General features: G+C 34.7%; 1 protein-coding gene across 1 annotated transcript; it reads right to left on the bottom strand.

Annotated features, from left to right (window-relative positions):
* Positions 1 to 1228: 1228 nt before the first annotated feature.
* Positions 1229 to 2539, bottom strand: LOC147523137 (plant viral-response family protein (DUF716)). Its single transcript, XM_086597239.1, has one exon. It carries the CDS (start codon positions 2405 to 2407, stop codon positions 1424 to 1426), a length of 984 nt encoding a protein of 327 aa, XP_086453365.1. The 5' UTR covers positions 2408 to 2539; the 3' UTR covers positions 1229 to 1423.
* Between the last annotated feature and the right edge of the window lie 22016 nt (positions 2540 to 24555).

Here is a 24555-nt window from a genome sequence, read left to right as displayed (position 1 = left end):
GAAAACAAGAAACACAACAGAAGATCACTTAAAATGATCTTCAATAACCCAAATAGAAAGCAGCGTCCTTTCTTAGTTTCATAATATCAGGCACCAAGCAGCAAGACCCATTCCCCTCAATTATATTTATGAGAAGAAATCTAAAAACTCAGAGCAAGCTTCCTAAAAATGGAGACTTTCCTGAAGCATGAGCACCACAAATTTGATCTTTATGGAGAAGTTCTGAACAGTTCTGTTGACAATATCTTGTCTAGAAGTTTAACCGTCCTTCCAATTTACTTCAAAAAATTGGACAATATCTTGACACAGACCATGAGTAGCGTCATTAACTAAGGAGACAAAAAATCAATCACCGTACATATGCAATGCTCTCCGACATGTATGAACACCAAATGCAAAATTTCTTCACAGACAATGCTATAGCCTTGTAGTTTAAGAACTCATAGTTAAACGGCTTTGCTACTGCAAGACTTAAAGCTCATTCCTTACTAACTACGAGCAGCTTGATTTCATCTGTGGTGGTCAACACCAAAGGTAGTGGGACCAACTTTACTTCCTAAATAGGATCCTAAGTTCCAGGACGCTCTGTAGCAAACCCTACAGTGTGATGGCCTACTATCTATCTAAGTAGGCCTTTGTCCAAAGGAAGCTGTCATTTTGCCCAAAATTTCCTTTTCAATGGATTTCTTTCAGGCTGTTCCATGGTCCAAGTAGTCCTTTCCTATAGCAGCTCTGACTCATGTCCAGAGAGCAGAGCATTTCTTGCATGGTAGCTTTAACCTTAACTTTCTCAGTTTCTCTATTTCATTTCCCCCCTCTCCTTTTAAATATGTTTCTAAGTAGCCATTTCAGAGCTCACCCCTTGGTGTTTCGTTCTTATGGCTTGTGTTTGGTACTGATACCAATGTTTCAGTGTAGGAAATCACCACACATCAACATGGATTTTCTTCAAATAAGTATAAAACTAATTTCATCTAGCCATGAGACATATCAAGGAAAGTCTAGCTGAAGATTGTCGATTGACTTCAATCTTGGACTCAATGTTCAAGCTACCTTCACACTTGGAACAAAAATAAAAAAGTAACTTAAACTAAAATGTATTAAAAGATGACAGAACTGCAGCCTAAAAGTCCTAGATCTGTTTCCATGATTCACTTTAATTCTTGCAATTTCTAAGCAGTAACAGTGTAAGTATTTAAACACCTAACAGTATCAAAAAGTTGATATATGAAACAAGAATAACACTGGATTTATATTAACAGTGGAAGAAAAGCTTCAGTCATCATTGTATTTGACATTATCAAATATGTATATTCAAATCAACAAATCTCTAGCCACCCAAATGATCTTTTATATAGAGAAACATACAAAAAACAACAGAGCTTCTCATCCTTAAAATAAGGTAAAAAATACAATTACCTCGCTAATGATCACCAAATCCATTGACACCTGATACCGGTAGAATCTGAAGATCTTTCGCCTTCATACCATTCTCTTCCACAACAATCTCATCATCAGAATCCAATGTAAACTGTCCTTGATGATCCAAATGTCTCAATTCCGCATTAAGAGGCTTATAATTCAAGTAATCATCAGCCAATCCATACTTATACGCAACAAACGAGTACACCGCAACAATCACCATAACCATAAAAGCAAGATGACAATTAAACTGCAATGTCGCAACTGCTCTCCCCCGATGATTCGCCATATGCCCTTTACACAACACAGTAAAATTCCCTCTACTCTTTTCAACTAAAGAACACCCTTGAGCTATCGCATTCGTATAAAACGAAAACCCCATTTGCACAAACCATGTTCCTTGGAATATCAACCCAACTCCTCGAGATAAAACCGGTAAATTCGACTTATTATACCACCCACTCATCTCCAACACAGTACTAAACATACAAACCATAATAGGCACAAGCAATAAATCAAAATACCGATTCTCCATTCCATCGGGGTCTTTTCTTTGTAAATAAAAATGCATAAACTCTTGTCCAAATGCAAATAACACAATTAAATTCAACATAGAATAAGGTACAGTAAAGAAGCTGGTGGAAACAAACAGTAGCCCAAACACAGCATACATTAAAAACAAACAAGCAATGGCTATAATCTCTAACTGTAATGCAAAACCAACTCGGTCTTTACTGTTATAAGCATCAACAAGTGAAACTAGTGAATCAAATATAAAACAGAAGGTAAAAAGAGCAATACCAATGAATCTGACTGAAATAAAAAAAGGTTGTCCGTTTTTCCTCCTTTTAATAGTTGGGTTTGGTGGAGAAAGTGGTGATGATGATGAAGAAGGGTGTAAGGTAGTGTAGGATAAAAATAATGTTTCCCATGCACCAAGTAGTATTAATGCACCACCTGCTAAACAGTACGTGAACAGACCCATGTTTTTTTTTTTGAGCTTTTAGGATTGATCTAATAATTGAAGAAGAAGGTTGAGGAAGAAGAAGAGTTTGGGGGTGATTTGTTCTTCATTTTTTTTCGTTGTTGTTGCTCTTCTTCTTGTTTGCAACGGAACATGGAAGTCAATTTTGGGCTGGGCTCAAATGGACCTGGCTTATTAAAAAAAAGCCCACAAAAGCCCAAATAGAATGCATATTTTATCTTTCTCCTGTTATCTCGGGAGTTCATATAAAGTTCGAATGCCTTCAATGTCCACCACTCCACCTCCCTTTTGGTAATTCCATCTGAAATGCGAGGAAACATGATGGCATATGGAACCGAGTTATGACCAAGTCCAAGGTGTCCAATTTCATGGTTTGTGTAAATACCAAAATGAGTCTATTTAGGAAGAGAGCGAATTTGTGGACAAATTTGTCCACAATCAGCAGCTTCTCATTGGTCCAAACACTTTGTGGGCCAGATAAACATTTTTTTCGGGCAAGTAAACAGTTTTCCTGAGTAGCCTCTCCACCAATCAGGACATGTTGTCTTGTGGACACCAAATAGTGGTATGTCCACAAATTTATTCTGATTTAGGAATCACTCTAATATTATACCAAATGAGATTAGGTATAGACTAATCTAGAATGAATGAGGGAGGTTTTGGGTGGAAGACGCCTACGTATTTGGTTAAAAAGAAAGATCAAGAATTAAGCCAACGTAGTTTTAGAGTTGGCTTTTATAGATATGGTATAAGGGTTTGAGTCATGATGACAAAGGATGGGTCATGGCTAAGAGTATGGCTGAACAGTGTAGTTGGTGGAGAGATATGGTTGTTGTAGTTGGTAGAAGAGATAATGATTATACTTGGTGAGGCAATGGTGCTTCTTATGCAGAGGTGGTGGATGATGGTTTGTCTTGATGTGTGTCGGAGAGGGAAATGTCCTGAATCTAGCTCAGGGAGTTTTAGTGAGGGAGCTGAGGTTTATAGGTCGGTCGTTTGGATGGGAAGATGTGACAGTTAGAAGTAAAGAGTGTTAGTTCGTGGGTTGTAATCCAGGTGAGGTGTCTTTAGTTGGTAGAGCAGTGCCAAGTGTAGGATGTGATGCATTATACTTGAGCTTATGACTTGATCGGATGTGCTACTGGCCTATCTTCCACGTGTCACCTCATGGTTGGTTGTCAAGTACCGAATGAATATATGTACTTCTAAATTGAAAGTAACATTTGTAGGATTAGTGCTCCAAGGCTCATCTGCATCATAGTGAAACTAACCAATTATTGGGGCAAACACATGAGCTAAATTAAAACTCCACCTGCCCCCTATCAAAGCTAGCGTTATCACCATGTTAACTCTTATGAACCCAATCACTATATCAGCATTTGAACCATTTTGAGTTTCCACAAATGTGAAATGGCTCACTGCTGTCCATCTTGTGAAATCTCGAGAAATAATAGGACTTAGGCTATGTTTGGTTCAAGGAAAATTGAGAAAAAGAAAGTGTTTTCAAGGAAATTGAAAACTTTTGAATGTTTGGTTCACAATGGAAAATGAAAAACTAGAAAACAGGTTCTTCAAATGTGTTCAAAAAGAAGAAAACAACATCCATTATATTTTAACAAAGAGGAAGTTGTTTTCTATTTTTGACGGAGGCTTGTAAGAGAGAGAGAGAGAATGAGAGATTTTAGAGATCGCAGGTTTCAAAAGATTTTGATTCCCTACTTTGCGTAAGTTTCACAAGCCTTGATCCATTACTACCAAACTGCAATCAACTACAACAAACTTTTCCATTTCCAACCAAACACACAAAATCCAAATTCTATTACATGGAAAACCAAATCAAAGAAAATGTTTTCTTTTAGAATCAGATTTCAATGAACCAAACACAGCCTTAGTGTCTTCCAATCGATTATTTGGAGAGAACTAGAATTGAAGCTATATGTGAGCATAAACTTGGAAGACGGCCACCTTTGGCATCTTGGAAAAAACTAAAGTGTGATACACTAAGTAGGGAATTAGGTCCATGGCGATACTTATTCTTGCCAAATATATAACATCTATGTTATAACTTATAACACCATCAATGATGTCTACAACAGAACACCTTGGCATCATCATCTTTAACAGTTTGAAAGTCTAGACTCCTTGTTACATTGAGATGGTAATTGAGTTGGTAACTCTTGACTGCGTACTCTAAGAGGTCATCAAACTCATCGTCATGTGCATGAGGTGCATTATTATTATTTTAATGAAGGTATCCAAATTTCTCAAGATATTGTTTGAGTTGATAAACCCCTTTCATTGTTGGCCCCACCTTTGAGTCATTAAAAGAATTGAAATGATTGTTCATGGGCGGCAGTATATATTTACACCCCAATTAATGTGATTGGCACCCCTTTGACAAATTTTAAGGTATTGGCGCCCCTCCATTAATTATACTAAATTTCATACTCGTTCACTGAACAGGTGTCGTTAAATGAAATGCTAAAAAAGTGGTTTAATTTAATTAATCATAATTAGTATTGAAATAAGACATGTTATCATCTAAATAAGTCATGTTATCACCGGAGCACACCTGACTTATTTTATTCAAAAATGCATAGGTACCGCACAATTTGAGCTTGATGTTGCACCCTCCCAATTTTCCAAATTGAACAACAAATGAGATATCCATTTCATTTAGTAGTCATGTCTGATCAATAGAGTAGAGAAACCAAAAAGAATTATAAAGTCACTGAAAGTTATAATTATAAAGTCAATAAAAAGTTATATGAATGGAGCATTCTTCTTTTGAACAAAGAAACTGGAAAGAGAACAGTTGACAAAATAAGCAACTGACCTAATCAACTAAAATCAGCAGCCACTAAAGAAGAGTGCCCAAAATCAACTGACCTTGTATGAGTTTCAATAATGAGTTGTTACTAAAGATGTGGTAAAAATTTAAAACCTCAAAAATTGGATTGCAACTTTCTAAAGTATTAAGTTTCTGCAGTGATTAAATATTTAAATACACACAAATAAACAAACAAACATTTAAACATGAGCTTGTACTTAATTTCTAAGTGTTCAGTTACAAAATTTTGGATAAGCTCCCAGGTCTTCCTAAAACAATGAACAAAATCATACCAATATAACTAAAATGTATAGTGAGCCTAATTACCATAAACAATGTTCCTATATGCTTCATTGTTTAGTTGTGAATTTGCAATCTTATATTTTTACATCGTAATATATGCATTTAGCAATAGACGATACAATCAGACAATGAAAGGGAAATTGATCTATTAGGTAAAATATTTATCAAGCTTTACTTATTGAAATGCATATCCTCGTGAACGACTCTATCAACTTCATTTTCTATACTTCTAATGTTGCATACTATTGCTGAATATCTTGATTAACCGTTAATAGTTACTTAATTTTCATAAATCATTTGATTCAGCGTACACTCTAGGAAAAAAAATGTAGGTTAATGGTCACTACAATTGAAGGCACCTTCATATTTTAGTACGTATTGTTTTCATGTATCTTACATGCTAATTAAATTAACTCTTAGAATACCTTAAAATTTGATATCCAGGATGTCTTGATTTTGAAATTATTCAAACAAACTGTGGCTATTAGCAACCAATAGCTGATGAAAAGGAAGAGGAAACAGTGAGAAACCAAACAAATAGCGAGGAAAAAACACTATTTATGGATCCTTACACGTGATGGAAGAAAGAAAAAGAGGTGCAGTTATTAAGCTTATCTGTTTTTTTCAATTCTATGTTGTTGTTTGTTCGTGGTGAACTCTTTGTAGGTTTAGGTAAACTTCTAATGTAGTCTCTAGATGATTTTTCGTAATTGGCAAACTGACGTGAACACTCTAATATCGCTCAAAAAGATTATGTATAGAAAGTTCCATTATCTCATACCAATATATTAGTAAACTAATCCAATCATTAAACAGACAACAATATATGAGTTGAATTTAACAATGAGTTGAAGCTAACGTTAAGTAAATTGCAAAAGTGTTATTTATTATGGATCCTTACATGTGATGGAAGAAAGTAAAAGAGCTGCAGCTATTGAGTGTATCAGGTTTTTCAATTCTATGTTGTTATTTGTTCGTGGTGAACTCTTAGTAAGTTTAGGTAAACATCTAATTTAGTTTCCAAATTTTTCATAATTGGCAAACTGACGTGCTCAAAAGGATTATGTATAAAAAGTTCCATTATCTCATACCATCATATTAGTAAACTACTAATTCAATCATTAAATAGACAACAATGAGTTAAATAGACACATCAGCTCAGGTTTGTAAAAAAGTTACACACGCAAACAAAAAAACACAAAAACTAGTTTATTTTCTCTCAAGAAACAATAATTAGAGAGAAAATTGTGTATACCTCTTGGAAAATGGTTTTCACGAATGGTGATGATTAATGATGGAGTTGCAGGAGGTCAATTTTGCGCCAATCATCAAGTGAGTCTCATCAATTCTTCAATCTAGAAAATCACAACACGTACAAAAGAATTGATTATTTCCATATATCCACAAATCGATCTGTGTAATTGATCAATGATCATTCTAAAAGCAGTTTTAACTACATCCTTCGAATTGAATTCCGTTTATTATTTAATTGTTACCAAGATGAGCTCTCATATGGACGCACATTTTATGTCCTCTGCCCCACAAATACGTCACACCTAGACTTCAAATTAATTATCTTTAATTAAATTGAGAAACTATAAACTAATACATCACACAAAATCAATGGATAAATGAAGCCACACACACACATATAGTGTGTGCGTGTGGCTTCATTTATCCATTGATTTTGTGTGATGTATTAGTTTATAGTTTCTTAATTTAATTAAAGATAATATATATAGCATAGAATTTGGAAAGCAAAAGAAAGGCTGAGAAGAAGAGAATGAAGAGTAGAAACAATTGAAGTGAACTTAGCGACAAGAATCAGTAAAAAGGGCAATAACATAAGTCATTCAATTCACAAGCAATAAGTGAGAATGTACCTAAAACAATCTTAAAAAGAATTGTTGCAATATGACCATTTGTAAAATTCTTTCATGTTATCATTTGGATAACTCTGTATAGTTGCATTTTTAACCTCAATAACAATAAACTTTCATATTGCTCACTTCTTAAAGGATGTTTATTCTCAAAGATTTTATGTAGCAGTAAACAATGGGAAAAAGAGAGCCAGTGAGGATGGCGCATTCCTGAACTCGATAAAAGATCAGTTGTGAATAGAAGGATTGAGTGAATCTCCATAGATGAAGCCATTAGAGAAGAAGAACTCAAAGCGCCATTGGTGATTAAGAAATAAGGTTTATGTGGGTTTGGCTAAAAGCCCTAAAACGCAGATTTTGTGGGTTTTAGATTTTTCTAGGATTTTCTATTGCCCAATCCATGCTTCTAGAAATAAAGATGAGTTATTTTTCATTGTTTAATTTGTGCAGTGTAGTCAAGGCGTAAAGAGGCGCGTTCCTAAGGCGCACCTTTAGTGTCTCACCTCAACCAAGGCGCATGTGCACACATAAGGCGGGTGCCTTTTGTACTTTTTTGTGCCTTTTGTTAAGGCGCAAGGCGCACAAGGCGCGCGCCTTATTATCATTTGCAATTTTTCTTGTTTTTTGTTCACATTTGGCTATATGTGATACATCCACATTTGATCCAATAGTTGTATGGTACAAGAAATCCTACAATTTTTATAAGTTTTATATTATGGTACACTCTAAACTTAGATTTTTACAAGTTTTTGTTAAGTTGAATGGATTGAGAGAAAGACACAAAGATGAATTAAATGAAGTTTTATGGGTTTCTAAAATTTAAATAATGTGTTCTATTTTGTGAAGTCATTTTGGCTCAATTCAATTTGTTTGCTCATTTAGTTTATTGAAGTTGAGCTAGATTGTTTTGAGAGATACAATTTTCATTTTGCTATTTAATTGTTGCTTACGTATTTTTCTTTTAAGTGATTGCTACCTAAATGATTTGTGATTTTTACGGGTGTTGCTCAATAGTTGACATGTTTACAATCCTATAGAATTGAGTTTATTGTTTAGTTATGCAAATCAATGATAATTCATGTCATATTTTATTTTATTTATTTATTTTTCTTACTTACTAAGTGCCTCACTTCAATAAAGGCCTTGCCTTAGCCTAAAGGCACAAAAAAAAGTGATCTTGTTGGCTTTAGGTAATTTTAATGCCTTGACTACACTGGTTTTGTGGAGACCGAGTGAATAAGCGACGTAAGAATTGAAGAAGTTAAGAACTTGATATTGATACATTGCGAGAAATATATCGATTGTTACTTTGTTAAAATTTCAATTGATTTTTTGGACTTGAGGGAGGTGTTTCTAATTGTGACTAAAACGAAGGAAAATTAAACAAATGCAGGGAGGTGTTCGTAATTATTAGCACCTCTTTTTTTTTAGGAGTCTCTAATATTGTACGGTTTGGAAAATAAAGCAATTCAATATGGTGAGGAGAGAGAAAATACGCGAGCTTATATATTGAGACTCAATGCCTTGAGACTATTGAGATGTTGGGAGTGTAAAAAAGACATATGGAATAACCATTATTCTTCTACCATTTTTCCAAAAGGGTACCAATCCCATAAAGCGGGGTGTAAATACCGTGCCCCCTCATTGTGTTTACTGAGTAACAGTAGATGGTAACAAGAGCACAGCAAGCGGGACAAACAAATCTATATCTTAATATTAAAGCTCCCACAAGGGGTATTTTCGAGCTCTATTAAAATTCCACGTCATTAACTTAATAGTTAACTTAAAACGGGAAACTCTTTTCCTTTTATAATCCAACTTCAAACGGGAATCTCCTTTCCTTTTAAAACCAAAACTCAAATAGTAGCATAAAAACTCTTTATTTCCAAATTAAAATGGTATCCCTCCCCCAATTAAAAAACACTGGTTTTTAAAACATAATTAAAATAATTTGTTAAGAAATTAAAACGGGTTTTTAAGATTTGTTTAAAACAATTTGTTAGGAAATTAAAATAGGTTAGCGACGAAAAGAAGAATCACGATTTGTTACGATTGTTGAGCAAATTTTTAAAAGAGCTGGTGCGTATGCACGAGTCTACTTTCTAGTCTTAATATTAAAGCTCCCACAGGGGGTATTTTTTGAGCTCTATTAAAATTCTACGTCATCTCCTATTAAAACGAGAATTTCTTTCCTATTTGAAACAAATTAAAGCACTTCTAAGTAAAATGGGAATCCTTTTCCTATTAAAATGGAAATTCCTCCCCTATTGAAAATTATGGGAAAATCTAATGTATCTAATTAAAATGGGAATCATTCTCCTATTAAAACAGAATCTCTCTTCCAATTGAAAAAATGGGTTTTTAAAACTTAATTTAAAACAATTTGTTGTAAAATTAAAATGGGTTAGCGACTAAAACAGTAGTCCCAATTTTCTAAAAAAAAATCTAAATGTTATCAAAAGAGCTGGTGCGTATGCACGGCCTACAAGCTAGTATAAAACTGTAATTTTGGCACTGTTTCGATAGACTGTTTCTAATTATTTAACAAATTCATTTTTTTCTCGAGAAAATTCAGGCATGCCTGAATTATCGAACTTGAAATTTTCATTAGAAACTGGATTGGGTTGGGTAATGAACTTCATGCTTAGGAATAGACTTCTAGTTTGGTAAGGCTTGGGTTTGATCAAGTTTGAGGTTTTTAAGGCTCTGGTATTTTGAACATTCAATAGGGTAGCCTGGATGGTTCCCTAAACCCTAGTGAAATAATAATATCGGTTAATTGGGTTTTGAAGTCTTTAAGAATCTTGACCTAGACTACAATATTATTGTCCTAATCTGAGAAAATTTTGGTAAATAATCTGAGATTATACAAAGAGATTTGGTGGTAATGTAGGGCTCAAGGTGGACATTACACAAGCATTCGACACTCTTTCATGGGACTTCTTGCTCGCAGTTTTAAAGAAGTTTGGCTTCAATGAAACTTGGCGCCTATGGGCCATGAGTATTATCTTTTTCTTCTGTTTTGGTAGTCAACTAAGATTTTATTTATGGCATGGGCTACCACGAGAATATCGTCATAGGGATCCTCATAAGGATGAGGGTTCCGAGACCATTGGATGTGTGATCCAACGGTCCGAAAATCAAAAACAAAGTTTGTTTTTGATTTTCGGACCGTTGGATCACACATTCAACGGTCTTGGATCTCGTCCCTATGAAGATATCCTCGGGGTAGATGAAATCTTTATTTATTTATTAACAATAACATGTTCTCTACGTACACCCATAACATCAAATAACACAAAACATCAAATAACACAAAAGAAGACACAAAAGTTGGTGCCGCTTTCCACCAAGCAGACGTCCAAGGCAACAACAAATGTTGAAATTCCTCCGATCAACTCGATATAGCGGCTAATGGTTGAGCTACCCATTCGACATCATTTGCAAGGGTTGATGCATGAGATGTTAAAGCATCAGCACATGTATTTCCTTCTTTAACACAATTTGAACCCTCGAATTGAATGAAGGCATAACTTGATTTCTTGTAGTAACGACTTTACAGATCAATGTGATTCAAACTCATCTTCGGTAATCGCCAAAAAGAGAACTCTTGAATATGTTTCAAGGATCACTCTATTCAAACCCATAGCCTTCAAAACTCTTAGACCAAGCAGGAGACCCCAAAACCCATGCCAACTTCCAATTGAAATAATGAAGTTTCCTCTGATGTGTAAGATGTTATTGAATTCTATGTTAGTGGTGATGCTAGGAGAGTTGTGACATTGATATATTAGAGAAACCAAGAAGAAGAACAATGGAGAAGACTAGAGATTGATTAGGGTTATAGAGTTCTTGGGTCTAAGAGAGTTGTTATGTTCCCAGAGTTACATACTTATACTAACCTCAAATATGATAATAGAAACTACTAGATATGGATGTCCACACTTATATAAACGTGGGACTTTCCATATTAGACATATTCTAATACTGACATATTCTAACACTCCCCCTCAAGTTGTAATTACACAAACTATGCAAATTACAGCTTGGATTACAAAAAACAAAAAATAAGAATACTGCTCCCCCTTTCTCATAAAACTGTCTTTAGTTGAAAAACTCAAACAACTGTTGAGACGTTCTGGAGGTGAAATTATTGCTATAGGCAATGACCTAACATGAATACTGAAGGTGTACCACAGTCACAAACTGAAATCATAACACCGGTTTGGTGGTGCGCTACTTGGCTACTACTCACTTCATTCGTTGCTATGACTGTCATAATCTAAATTGAAAACAATAAGACTGACTTGATGTGCGCTTCTTGGCTGCTACTATCAATATCATTGTTAATGTTAACAAAATACTATTATGGGTACTCCTGAATACTGAATATTGAATATTGGTGCAGTTATAACTTGACTGATACCTGAATCCTGATGAGTGCAGTGTAGGCTTGACTTCTACCTGAAACATACTTGCAGTTAAGGCTTGACTGCTACCTGAAACCTGATGAGTGCAGTTTAGGCTTGATCACACAAAACATACTTGCAGTTTAGGCTTGACTGCTATCTGAAAACATACTTGCAATTTAGGCTTAACTACTACCTGAAACATACTTGCAGTTAAGGCTTGACTGCTACCTGAAACCTGATGAGTGCAGTTTAGGCTTGACTGTTACTTGAAACATACTTGCAGTTTAGGCTTGACTGCTACCTAAAACATACTTGCAATTTAGGCTTGATCAAGCACTGAACATACTTGCAGCTAAGGATTGATCACACCAAACCTGATGAGTGTAGTTTAGGCTTGACTGCTACTTGAAACATACTTGCAGTTTAGGCTTGACTGCTACCTGAAACATACTTGCAGTTAAGGCTTGATTGCTACCTGAAATATACTTGCAGTTTAGGCCCCGATCACTACCTGAATCTCAAGACTCGCAGTTTAGGCTTGATCACACTACATAATCTTGACCATCAGCTTTAGTAGATGTGCCTTGTCATGAAGAGTTCGTTATATGCGTAATATGGAGACATGAGTACTCTTTCTCATACGTCTCCATATTCTCCTTCACTCATATACTACTGAATGTCTTCATATCTCCCTATTCCCCCTCTCAAGTTGGAATATACAAGGCTAAGTAGGAACATACAAAGACTTGTCTATTCAAACTTGAACTTGAAACAGAGAAAACCAAATACTAACTTATACAACCAACCAATGCCACTTCAAAAAACAATATTTCATATCTCCCACAAAAAAAAAATTCTAACAGAACATGCATCAAACAATACTCACTATAAAAGGTAGAGGGTGGGTCGCACCTTTTTATGACTACGAACTTCTAGAACAGTGGAAGATGGAAAGAATAATTTCTCGTGAGATAGAGGTTATGTGCCCATATAATACTTCAAACAAACAACTTGATCATGTTCTAGAAACTGAGACAGAGACAACATCAATACCAACTGCGCGGAAGCTAGAAACCCAAATATTCATAACGGCATACAAACAATACTACCCCTCCAATCCTGGATGAGAGTGCAAAGTACCTTCCAAAGGCTTGATATTTCAAAAATCTCGAAAACTGATATGTGGAGGCATGGGCACGGGCGCGCCTTGGGCAAGGCATATTGGAGGGCGTGCGCGCCCTCTACTTGTCCAACTTCTAGTACTCAGGGCGCGTGCGCCCATTGGGTAAGGATGTACTTGAGGGCGCGCACGCCTTTTTCTCTGAATATAAAACGAACAATACTGAAAACAACTTTTGGCGTGCGGACTGAGCGCGTGCGCGTCTCGTCCAATACTAACTTCAAAGACTCCGGGATACAGAGAGTTTGTGCCCCTCTTATCAGTACTAAGACATAGAGATTGCGGAAGTGAAACAATACTAAGAAACCAATACTGAGAAACTTTGGATATCTTTCTTAGCATTCTTCAAACAAACTTTAAACACTAGCGGAATCTTGAAAACTTACTTTAACATGACTATGAACAGTACCGGTGAACAGTGCCTGTGAATAGTACTGGTAAACAGTAAATCCTTCCAGAGAAAGATTGAAACTTGAATTGAGATATAAGAACTTCTTCTTGTGAGAAATCCTTCTTCTTGAAACTTGACTTGAATACTATACTGAAAACTTAAAGAAACTTGGTTTTTTTTCTTGGTGAGGGATTCCTCTCCTAGCATACCACTGAATCTCGCTCTAATACCATGTTGAATTCTATGTTAGTGGTGATGCTAGGAGAGTTGTGACATTGATATATTAGAGAAACCAAGAAGAAGAACAATGGAGAAGACTAGAGATTGATTAGGGTTAGAGAGTTCTTGGGTCTAAGAGAGTTGTTCTGTTCCCAGAGTTACATACTTATACTAACCTCAAACATGATAATAGAAACTACTAGATATGGATGTCCACACTTATAGAAACGTGGGACTTTCCATATTAGACATATTCTAATACTGACATATTCTAACAGATGTCCCCAAAGAAAATCCCGACGTATTTTATCAATGTTGTCAACAATCTTTGCTGGTAAGAGTGTACACGACATTATATGAGTGGGCAAGGATGAAAGAACAAAGTTAATAAGAGTTAATCTGCCAGCTTTTGAAAGAGTATTTGCTTTCCATCCAACCAATTTGCTATGAAATCTTTCCAAAAGCGGTCCAAACGTATTGATCTTACCCCACCCTATGAGTTATGGAACTCCCAAATAGTTTAAAGTAGCTGCAGCAGAGGGCATTTTGAAAGTTCTTCTCAAGAAATAAACAATTCTCTTGTGTAACTTTGGATGATGTATAATTTGAGATTTTGCCCTGTTTATTGTTTGTCCCGACACCTGACAATAACAACTCATCAGTTTCTCAATCCGATTATGCTATTCAAGACCACATTTTCCAAAAACAAGAAGATCATCCGCATACATAAGATGAGTGATGGTTTCACATCTTCATCCAAGTTTGTAGCCAGTAATACTCCCATTCCTTTGTAGTTTCAACAAGTTCAGAGATAGGATTTCACTGGAGAGAATTAAGAGATAAGGGGATAAATGATCCCCTTGTCTTAAACCCCGCGACGGTTGAAAATTTCCAAATGCAGCACCATTCAATAAAACAGAGTTGGATACTTTACTAACACAAAACATCACTCTATCAATCCACATCTCTACAAAGTGAAACTTTTGAAGCACCCTCCTTAGAAATTCCCATTCAATCTTGTCATATGCCTTCTGCATGTCGATCTTCAAAGCAAAACATTTACCACCCAGGTTACCACGTCCTCTGATCTTATGTAGAAATTCATTGGCTAGTAAAACATTATCATGAAAACTTCTCTTTGGGAGAAAGGCGGTTTGGTATGGGCTTATTAACTTTTTCAGGATCCTGTATTGGGCACTCATGAAATTGCATTGGGCAGCCTCCGTCACAAGCCCAACAATCCAACAGAAATAACCCAATACACCCGCCCACCTCAACGCATATTAGAAGTTTTGTTTTGTAACCGCTTGTACCGGTATCATCTCTCTCACGAGTTCGAGTTTGGCATCTAAGAAATTTGAGTTTGCATCCAAAGAAATTTCAAGTTTGGCTGCCCAATCTAACCACTATTAATACAAAATTTGAGTTCGAGTTTGGGTGGAAGATTGGGTTGATTAAACTTGATGACTTCAAACTCAATACAAAGTGTTTTTTTGGATGACTTCAACCCAAATATTACAAATATGATGACTTCAGATCAAACTCAATACAAACTTGATGAGTTCGAGTTTGGGTGGAAGATTGGGTTGATTAAACTTGAGTTCGAGTTTACCCAAGCTTGATGAAGTCATTTCGAGTTTGGGTTGATTAAATGGAAGTTGATTTTAAAATGAACCTCGTGACAAACAAATCGAAATTTTAAGTCCAAACGATCCAGCATGTCGATCGCCCAAGAGAGTCCCCAAATGACCCGACCATGTCGTCCTGGAGATTGCCTAAACGACCCCGCCATATGGTCTAGCTAAAAACCCGAGATTTTTGTCTCAAACGGTCTCACCATGTCGTTTGAGTGTACATTGAAACGCCATGGCGAGACAGTTTGAGTGTACACTCAAACGACCCCATGGTTTCAACATGGCGAGACCAGTTGAACCGTTTGTTGGGCTTGGGCTTCGGCTGAAAACATTTTTTTTAGGAAATGGCAAACTTGTAATATTTCTATTTTTTTTTGGGGCTTGCCCAATGCAATTGGATAATTGCCCGATTAAATCACCCTTTTTTTATAATAGGTCGTAGTCTCAACACCATGATCACAGTAAACAACTAGCTTTTGGACCCGGGCATACGCCCGGGTTCTATTAAATATTTTGTGTGCTGAAAAGGCTTTACAAAATGTCTCACACAAATTTTTGAATCAAAATATATTTTTATTGAAAATAAACCGAAATACGTTAATGAGCAGCAATTATGGTACATAAGTACTTGGAAACTAAGGGATCAAATTAAGATAGCCTCTTCACTTTGTGGTTTAGGATATTAATCCGTAATTTTCAAATGGAATTATCTTAAACTCGATCTACCTTGTATAATTGTTTTCTTATATTTATGGTGATTTAGCGGCAAATTTTCGAATCAGAATATATTTTTATTGAAAATAAACCGAAATGCGTTAATGAGTAGCGATTATGGTGCATAAGTACTTGGAAACTAAGGGATCAAATTGAGATAGCCTCTTCACTTTGTGGTTTAGGATATTAATCCGTAATTTTCAAATGGAATTATCTTAAACTCGATCTAGCTTGTATAATAGTTTTCTTAGATTTATAGTGATTTAGCGGTAAATCATCACCGCTCGGCTTACGTACTAATATGTACAAATCACTAAAATATCTATCAAATCACTAAAACAGATTGATTGTTTCCATATCCTCAAATAATACACTACTCCTACTTGAAAAGATTTATCACGTGAACGTGTTCTACGATGAATTAATGAATACAAAAAAAATTCTCTTTCAAGAAAATGCATTCACCTACTTAGAATACTCCCCCAAGTATTTTCTCTTTTTCTAGGTGATTGTTTGTATATATGCAAAATATACTTATTCAGTTCCAACATGAATAACAGAGAAGATCATGTCATTCTATGTCTTTTGTCAATGTGAACATGTCAAAGTGTTAATGTAAGATTGGGTGGGTCAAATGAGTAATGATCATTAATTTTCAGATTTGAATAATCTAATAATCAAATGGATGGAAGAAGAGTGTGTGTTTCAAATAACATTCCAAACTTGAAGCTTCTAACACACACCTTGAACTTATAATAAAATGCTCAAATATTCCATCTTATTCCACCTTTTTCCCTTATTTCTTATAGTAGATTTATCTATTCTCAATGTTTCTGCAAGCACATTGTAAAACAAAGTTCGGATGAAGAAATAGTACCACAAAGTTCTTCCAATATTGCACTAATGTTGAAAGGGTTAAGTTTGATGGTATCAATAAAGTGTTACAAAAATAAGTATAACAATAATTCACACAAACACTCTTCACTCTTTTGGACCAAAGAATTATCATCCATCAATTATCAGTAGAACACTTGTAAGAATTTTTAAGCTTCGATATATTTTACTCCAAAATTATTAAAATTCCTACAACCAAAAAATATTTAGGTAGCTCTCTTTGCAAGCAAAGTTTGTTGCGTATCGAATAAAGGTTGTTGAGCTATTGCAAGTTCAACTGTAGTTCCATCGCTTTGAAATGCTCATCACAATGCAAATTCAATAATAGATTTCGTATGCAATACCAAGAGTAGCTCATATAGGACATCATATTATTATACAACTTGGTAAGATCCTACTCCATGATGATATAGACATTCTATAAGTATCTACACCCATTTATGAAGTTAAAGAGGTGAAACATACTTGGTAGGATCCTACTCCATGATATGGACATTCTATAAGCATCCTGACCCATATTTTTTAGCACTATCACATCTTCCTGCACTCAGAATGAGCAGAAATTTTGAAAATTTATTTTTAGCACTATCCCATCTTCCTGTACTCGGGAAAAAAAAGAACAAAATTTAGGAAACCAAAGACAGCCGCCTCGATCAGTTAATTTAATCATCGCTCTTGAATGAAGTGATTTCACTCACTGTATCTTGTATTTGTTATAAGAGTCAGTTCCAGTTTCTGTTCCAGGAGCTGAAATGAAATGTAAGAAGGTTGTATATATTCAGTTCAAAGAAAGCCAATGTATTGTTTATAAATGAAATTAGTTAAGTTACTTAAGGTTTTGCTTACCATTTGGGCCTTAAAGGAAACCGTCCCATGTGCCAAATATAATTTTGCTTTTGAGTTCATTTGTGTTTCCCGATGATATCCGAATACAAAATCTAGATTATTATAGTCAGCTCTTATTGTGATGGAAAAAGCTCTATGGATTCACATGTAAACATACTCTATTGCTCTATATACATTGAATAGAAAAACAACATCATATGCATAATCATGCATTACATCTACCTGTCTTCCAAATATGACTATCGATGATCGTCCAATCCTTTCATAGTGTTCTTAAACTGATATATAGAAGCACAGTTCTCTAGATTAATAAGAAAGAACTTGGAAAAGCTTGCACTTTGGCATTTGTTCTCGTGTTAACTTTGACATTTTATGAATCGAATGTTTAAGTGTATGTATGTGAGAGGTTGTGTTTGGATGATTATTAGATATATCATTAGATTGTCTAAATAAACAATGCCATACAAAGAAGCATAGATCAAATGTGCAAATAAAAGCACCCCTTCATAATAAGTTGGTGGTCTTTTTATAGGTTTAGACTTTCAATAAGAAAGAACTTGGAAAAGCTTGCACTTTGGCATTTGATCTCGTGTTAACTTTGGCATTTTATGAATCGAATGTTTGAGTGTATGTATGTGAGAGGTTGTGTTTGGATGATTATTAGATATATCATTAGATTGTCTAAATAAACAATGCCATACAAAGAAGCATAGATCAAATGTGCAAATAAAAGCACCCCTTCATAATAAGTTGGTGGTCTTTTTATAGGTTTAGACTTTCAATATGTATTATCATATTGTAGCCTGCATGTGTTTGAAAATCAGAATGAGATCCAAGAAAGAAAAACGAAAAGGAAGAAAAGTGTATATGTTAAAAATGTGAGAGTGCGTGATAGGTATTCGGGAACTTACTTGGGAAGTATATTGGTCTACTTCTTAAAAAGTTAATAACCAACAACAAATGCAAATTCCAAATATATGAAAGGGTTATGCAAATAACATTTTGAGTGTTCAAATTCGGTATATCTCACATAATCCTTGGAGAATGTGGGGAACCGTCGAAAGTTGATTTTACACCCTATAATAAGTTATTAACTGAAGAATATGTAGTATTTTTGAGGCCGCGTTAAGGATATATTCTAAATAAGTCGGCATTTTATTATAGACACTAAAAATGTATGATTTGTAATAGGGAATTAGCTTATACAAATCACCTATTTTTTAGCATTTTTTTTTTATTTGATCAAATATATAAGAATTGGAACACTAAAAGTGTTTGATTTGTAATAAGAAATTACCTTCTACAAATCACCTATTTTTTAACAATTTTTTTTTATTTGATCAAATATATAATAATTGGAAATACACTCAAACTCTCCAAATATAAGAATTAGAAATACTCTCAAATTCTCCAAAGAGGTTCTATGTACGTGGGATGGGATTGTAGGCTATTAGAAAATGCTATCTTTCATATTAGAGTGTCACATAGAAGAGAGAAAATGCTATATTTCATATTAGAGTGCCACATAGGAGAGAGAAAAATCTCTTTTAGAGGTCTCTACTTTAATTAGTATATAGACAAGGTTTTTAACCCGACCATATGGCCTGACTCATTTAGATATTTTCTGTGATGGAAAAAGGCTTATGAAAATCAAATCCTAATATACTAATTGCCATCAAACATATCTGGTTTCAGCCCACTACAAAAGAGTTGTGTTTGTATTGAATAATAAACCTGATCTAGCACTTGTTCTAACATTATTACACAGAGCTCTTTCTTATATCCTTGACTCAATGTGCCTAAAAAAATTCTACTTTATCTAGGCCCTAGTGGTCTTGACTTTTGGTTCAGATGATCTTCATACCGTGTATTCTAAACTTGTATTTATGAACGTTAAAGAGTGAAGACTATATCATCAACATAACATATGATTCTTTTCTTCCAAACCTCCACTATTAAATGTGAATACTATTTTTTTCCCAAAAGAACATAGATAGAGACATGCTATATTCTACTTGAACACAATAGATCTTATAATAAGGTACATAAGTTTTTTTCCCAAAAAAACATAGACAGAGACATGCTAGATTCTACTTGAACACAATAGATCTTATAATAAGGTACATATTATCTTACGTGTTCTCCTTGACATAATGACAATACTTATTAAATATCAATATTACTTTTTTCTATTTATGTATGGCAAACTAATCTAATTCATTGAGTAATGCATATTTGAGTAAAACGATCTTTAGTAACATTATCTAGAGCTGAATAATCTAAAATGTTTCTTGTTTCAATTCCTATAACCGTATCACTCTAAAAGATGAATTGTACTCCTGCTTTCAAGGCCTTATAACCCTTGTTGCTTATATCTTCTCAATTGGTGCAGACTTGAGCATTACTCTGTTTAGAAGTCTAGAAATAGTATCATGAAGCAATACTATTTTTTACAATTCAAACTAACTATACTATATTTTGCCTAAATTTTGTAATGGCATAGATTTTGTCTAAAGATTGTAGGGACAATCCGTACTGAGCATATACCACGATTCTTTGACTTAATTCAATAATATACATAGCCACTATGAGATTCCCAATACATCCTAACAATGCACTCCCACAGTCAGAATTCTAAAATACATTAAAAATCCCCAAGAATCAATCAGGATAAAACTTTCTTGAGCATAATCACAAAAACTTTTTGTAGATTCATGAAAATGACATGAAACAATTATATGAAATTCACACACAAAATCGATATCTTAAACATAAACAAAGAAATACAGTACATTCAACTAATTATCAAAATATGTGACATCTTTTCCAGTACTTCTGTTATGCACGCTGTGTCAATATCTAACATGCTTAACTAACCTTTCACCTCAAGAACATATAGCTTCAAACCAAGTTCTAATCAATCGATCAAACATGTACATATAATAGGCTTGCCAATGTTTACTTGGAGCTAAGTTAGGAGCTAATAATTCTGGTTTCATCATGGCAGACATGCTTTATTCAAGTTGCCATCTAGGAATAACCTTGAACATTACTGAAATGAGCTTTTTGCTTGGTATTCAAGATGACAAAAGTAAAGGTTCAGTTTGGATGATAAAATGGACAATGTAACTTGATCTTGCATTCCCTAACCATCTCTATCTATTTCAAAATGTAAATGTATGGCTCTAGTATTTATAATTTATGTTTCTTAGATATAGGAATTTACTTGCTAGCCAAGCAAAAGTCATCAAAAGATCAAACTCGAGTGAATTTAATATCCCTTTGCACCACCATACACCTAAGAATGATTTTTGTACTATCATGCCATATATTTGTTTTGAATTTATATGAGCACACACCCAAAATACCTTTTTCATATTCAACATATAAGTTTCACGACTCATTTTGTTCTAAACATGGTGTAACCACGAAAGATAAGTTCAATCATATGTCAAGTGGATTGAAATCCAAGTTTAACCTACACCTTTCAGCTGAGCACGATGGATAACATTTGAGTCATTTGCACCATTGCAAATGGCATAGTTCTTAAATGAGTGCAAACCTGGAAAAAATGTACAAAATTATTAATTGATCCTTTCATGCAAGGAAGAGTATATTTATCACATGAACATGTTCTTCGATAAATTAATGCACACAGAGCATTCTCATTTAAGAAAAGGCCTTCACCTACAAAGTTATTTTTTTAGGGCACTTCTCTTTTTAGTTGTGGTAAAACCTGATATTTAATTAGCTATGTTAAACAATTAGTTATATGGTCTATTTAAAGAGAAGACACATTTGAGTTACTTGAAATTCTTTAATAGTGCTTTCTCAAATATCAGAAGCAGAGGAGCATTATGATGGTTGACTTTCACTACAAAGATTTGAGTAACGCAATTTAATATTCTTGACAGATAAACATAATATCACCTAGTGGCACTGAACCCTTAAAATCAGATTGTTAGTAAAATATATTGAAAGTTCAAACAACAGTATCATCAATAATAATAGATCTAATCACCACACATAAGTTCTAAATTTTTTTGCATTTTGAGTCCTGACCAACCCTTGCTTCCCACATTCTAGATTCAACATCAAGAGGAACACCCACTCCAATCGGGTTTAACCAAACCATCTTCCTCGCACTTCCAAAACCTTCCTCAACATCAAAACTTCCACCAACTTCCATTGTTTTCTTCCTTCAAATTGCTTGTGTTTGAAGAATCCTCTACCACTCGAAGAATTCAAATTTTTAACAGTTGGAATAGCTAGGTATTTTGGGATTCGTATGTGGCTTATAAAAAATTTAAGAGTATGACGTATCAACACAAACAGTCTTAACTACAAAAGAACAATAAAGCAAGTATCTTACCAATATAAGATCAATATATGCAAGTCGGGTACATTGTTCTTAAACTGGTCTTGTCCTGGCGTCCAACTTCCTTGAATAGTTGAATCACCTTGATTTGTAAGATAGACAGTTTTCCCACCTCCGTTCCCACTTGCAACGGAGATATATGTTAGATTGGGCGGCATTGCATGGCAGCAAAAGAAATATGCACTAATTCAAAGTGGAAATAACTTAGCAACTCCAACTTGCAATATTAATCATTGTACAAAAACAGTTCATTGTTAATTTAACTAACTTGATAATTGTCTCTTTTAAGATATATACTTCAACTCGAGTTGTGTATTTTTCAATTATATCAAACTTGGGTGGCTTGACAACCTCATCTTGTATGGTATGAGGTCTATACATCAGTATGTGATCAAACTTGCAACAACTTTAATGTCATTTCAAGTGAAAATTGTTCCAAAATAGCATTGATTACTATATGATTATGACTACCATGTTAATATGAGTTTAATAATGTGAACACGCAGATAAAACCATACCCCATAATATATTTGAACTTCTTATTACTTTTCAGGACACCAAAACCCAGACGCAATGATTCCAAAATTTGTCAAGTAAGAAAAAAAGCTGGTTTAGCAAAATAGATTAGCCTGCCTTAATAATCATGCATGAACTCATCCACAAATTCATATGATGGAAGTAACAATTCATCATGGCAGTATGCAAGTACAAAGCTTGAAAGCGAAATCCTATCAAATAATAAACAGTTAAACACTCAAATAAAGAAGCGAATTCTTCTGCCAAACAATTGAATACACTTTTGAAAATTTTATATATCGATATCTTCAAATAGTTATATAGTGAAGAAAATTGGCAAATAAATTGTAATGAATTAAAGGGAAAAAAAAATGAATACCTTGATGCTAGATCCCTACACCAATATAATCATCTGAACCCATGACCGAAAAACCGCGTGTCCAGCAACCCCAGATCTCTCGCTTTCCACTGGGAACTACTTTTCCCGAATTAGGCTTAGGCTGTTTAGGTCTTCTACGCGCAGGCATACCCTTTCTTTCTTCTAGCTAGGGTAGAGACAAAGACTTATATAGTATTAGTATATACCGACCACTCCCTTACTCAACAGCCCCTCGTTAAGTACACTTCCTTAAGTAACGTACACTCATTTTTTTTTTTTTTTTTTTTGAATGGCAATTTAAAAAACTGGGAAGAAGGCTTGCTTATCACTCGAACCTGCTGGAACCGAAGGCTTGCTTTTGCTAGGCCCTCGTCTTCATGAAGAACATAGTAGATTCTCTCGAGTGCGAAGGGTTTTGAGAATTGAGAGAGAGGGTACATGAAACTTTGTGTGAAGGGTTTTAAGAATTGAGAGAGAGGGTACGTGAAACATTTAATTGAGTTTTTTCCATGAAAGAAACCGACCCATCCACATGGCTTCACTCTCTCTTGGGAGACTGCCACCTAGGATAGAGACTGCCACGTCAGATGTACTCTGCTTTAATATAGAGAGAGGTGATAGTAGATCTGTAAATAACATATATGTGAGACTAATCGGACAAAAATGGTCTGGGGTGGTGGGATTTTGGATCTTTGGAATTAAAAGTATAAAGGTGTGGTTGATCTGAAGAGAAAAAGTTCCCAGTTCAAAAAACTTTTTGCATGCCTGAACAACGAACGACCCAATTTCTGCCCAAATGTGTTGGTAAAAGCCTGCTTGAAAACTGTCTGATCCAAGTGACTTAAAAGGCCTCATCTTCTTCAAAGATTTTAAAATCTCTCCCTCACTAAGAGCATCTCTAGGTGGTGGTAGTATTTCCTTCAAATTTGAAGGCGAAATTTGGAGAAATTGGACGCAAAATTTGACCAACTCTAGGTCGTCGCAAATAGCAACCACAAATTTGATTGTAGGGTCTACCACCTAGAGATGCTCTAACTTGAGCAGTCAACATTTCTCGATCTGAATCAAAGAGTTGGTGCATCAATATCAAACAACTCTGGCACATCTGCTGGTTGGGAGGTAGAAAGGATACTTTGTAAATAGTTCAGGAAACTCCCACCTATTTCATGTCGATCAGTCACAAAAAAACACCATTTTCATTCTTTATTTGATGAATAAAACTCCTCTACCTTCTATTTATCACCACTGCTGATAAATGTAAAAACGATAGTTTTACCTACGAATAAGTAATTAAACTCAAATGTAAGTAAAACTAAATGAATTTTACGCTAATGCATCAAAGATTCTACTCTCGTTATCAATACAATATTTGGAGCAGAGAATTCGTTCCACTCCTAGTTCGTTTAGACGTAATATTTCCTAGTTCATTAATTCTAACAAAACGATGAGAGTAATGAAATGAAATTTAACTCTAATCAAGATGTTATAAATCAAATGACGACAATTAAATACTAAGATGACAATATGAGGAGGAATTAGGGGAATTTGATTCCATCTTGAGTCGACTTAATA

This window comes from Coptis chinensis, chromosome 1 (assembly GCF_015680905.1).
Source record: "Coptis chinensis isolate HL-2020 chromosome 1, ASM1568090v1, whole genome shotgun sequence".
Classification (NCBI taxonomy): Eukaryota; Viridiplantae; Streptophyta; class Magnoliopsida; order Ranunculales; family Ranunculaceae; genus Coptis; species Coptis chinensis.
Note: the sequence above shows the minus strand (reverse complement) of the source record. Positions and strands in the feature narration are given on the sequence as shown.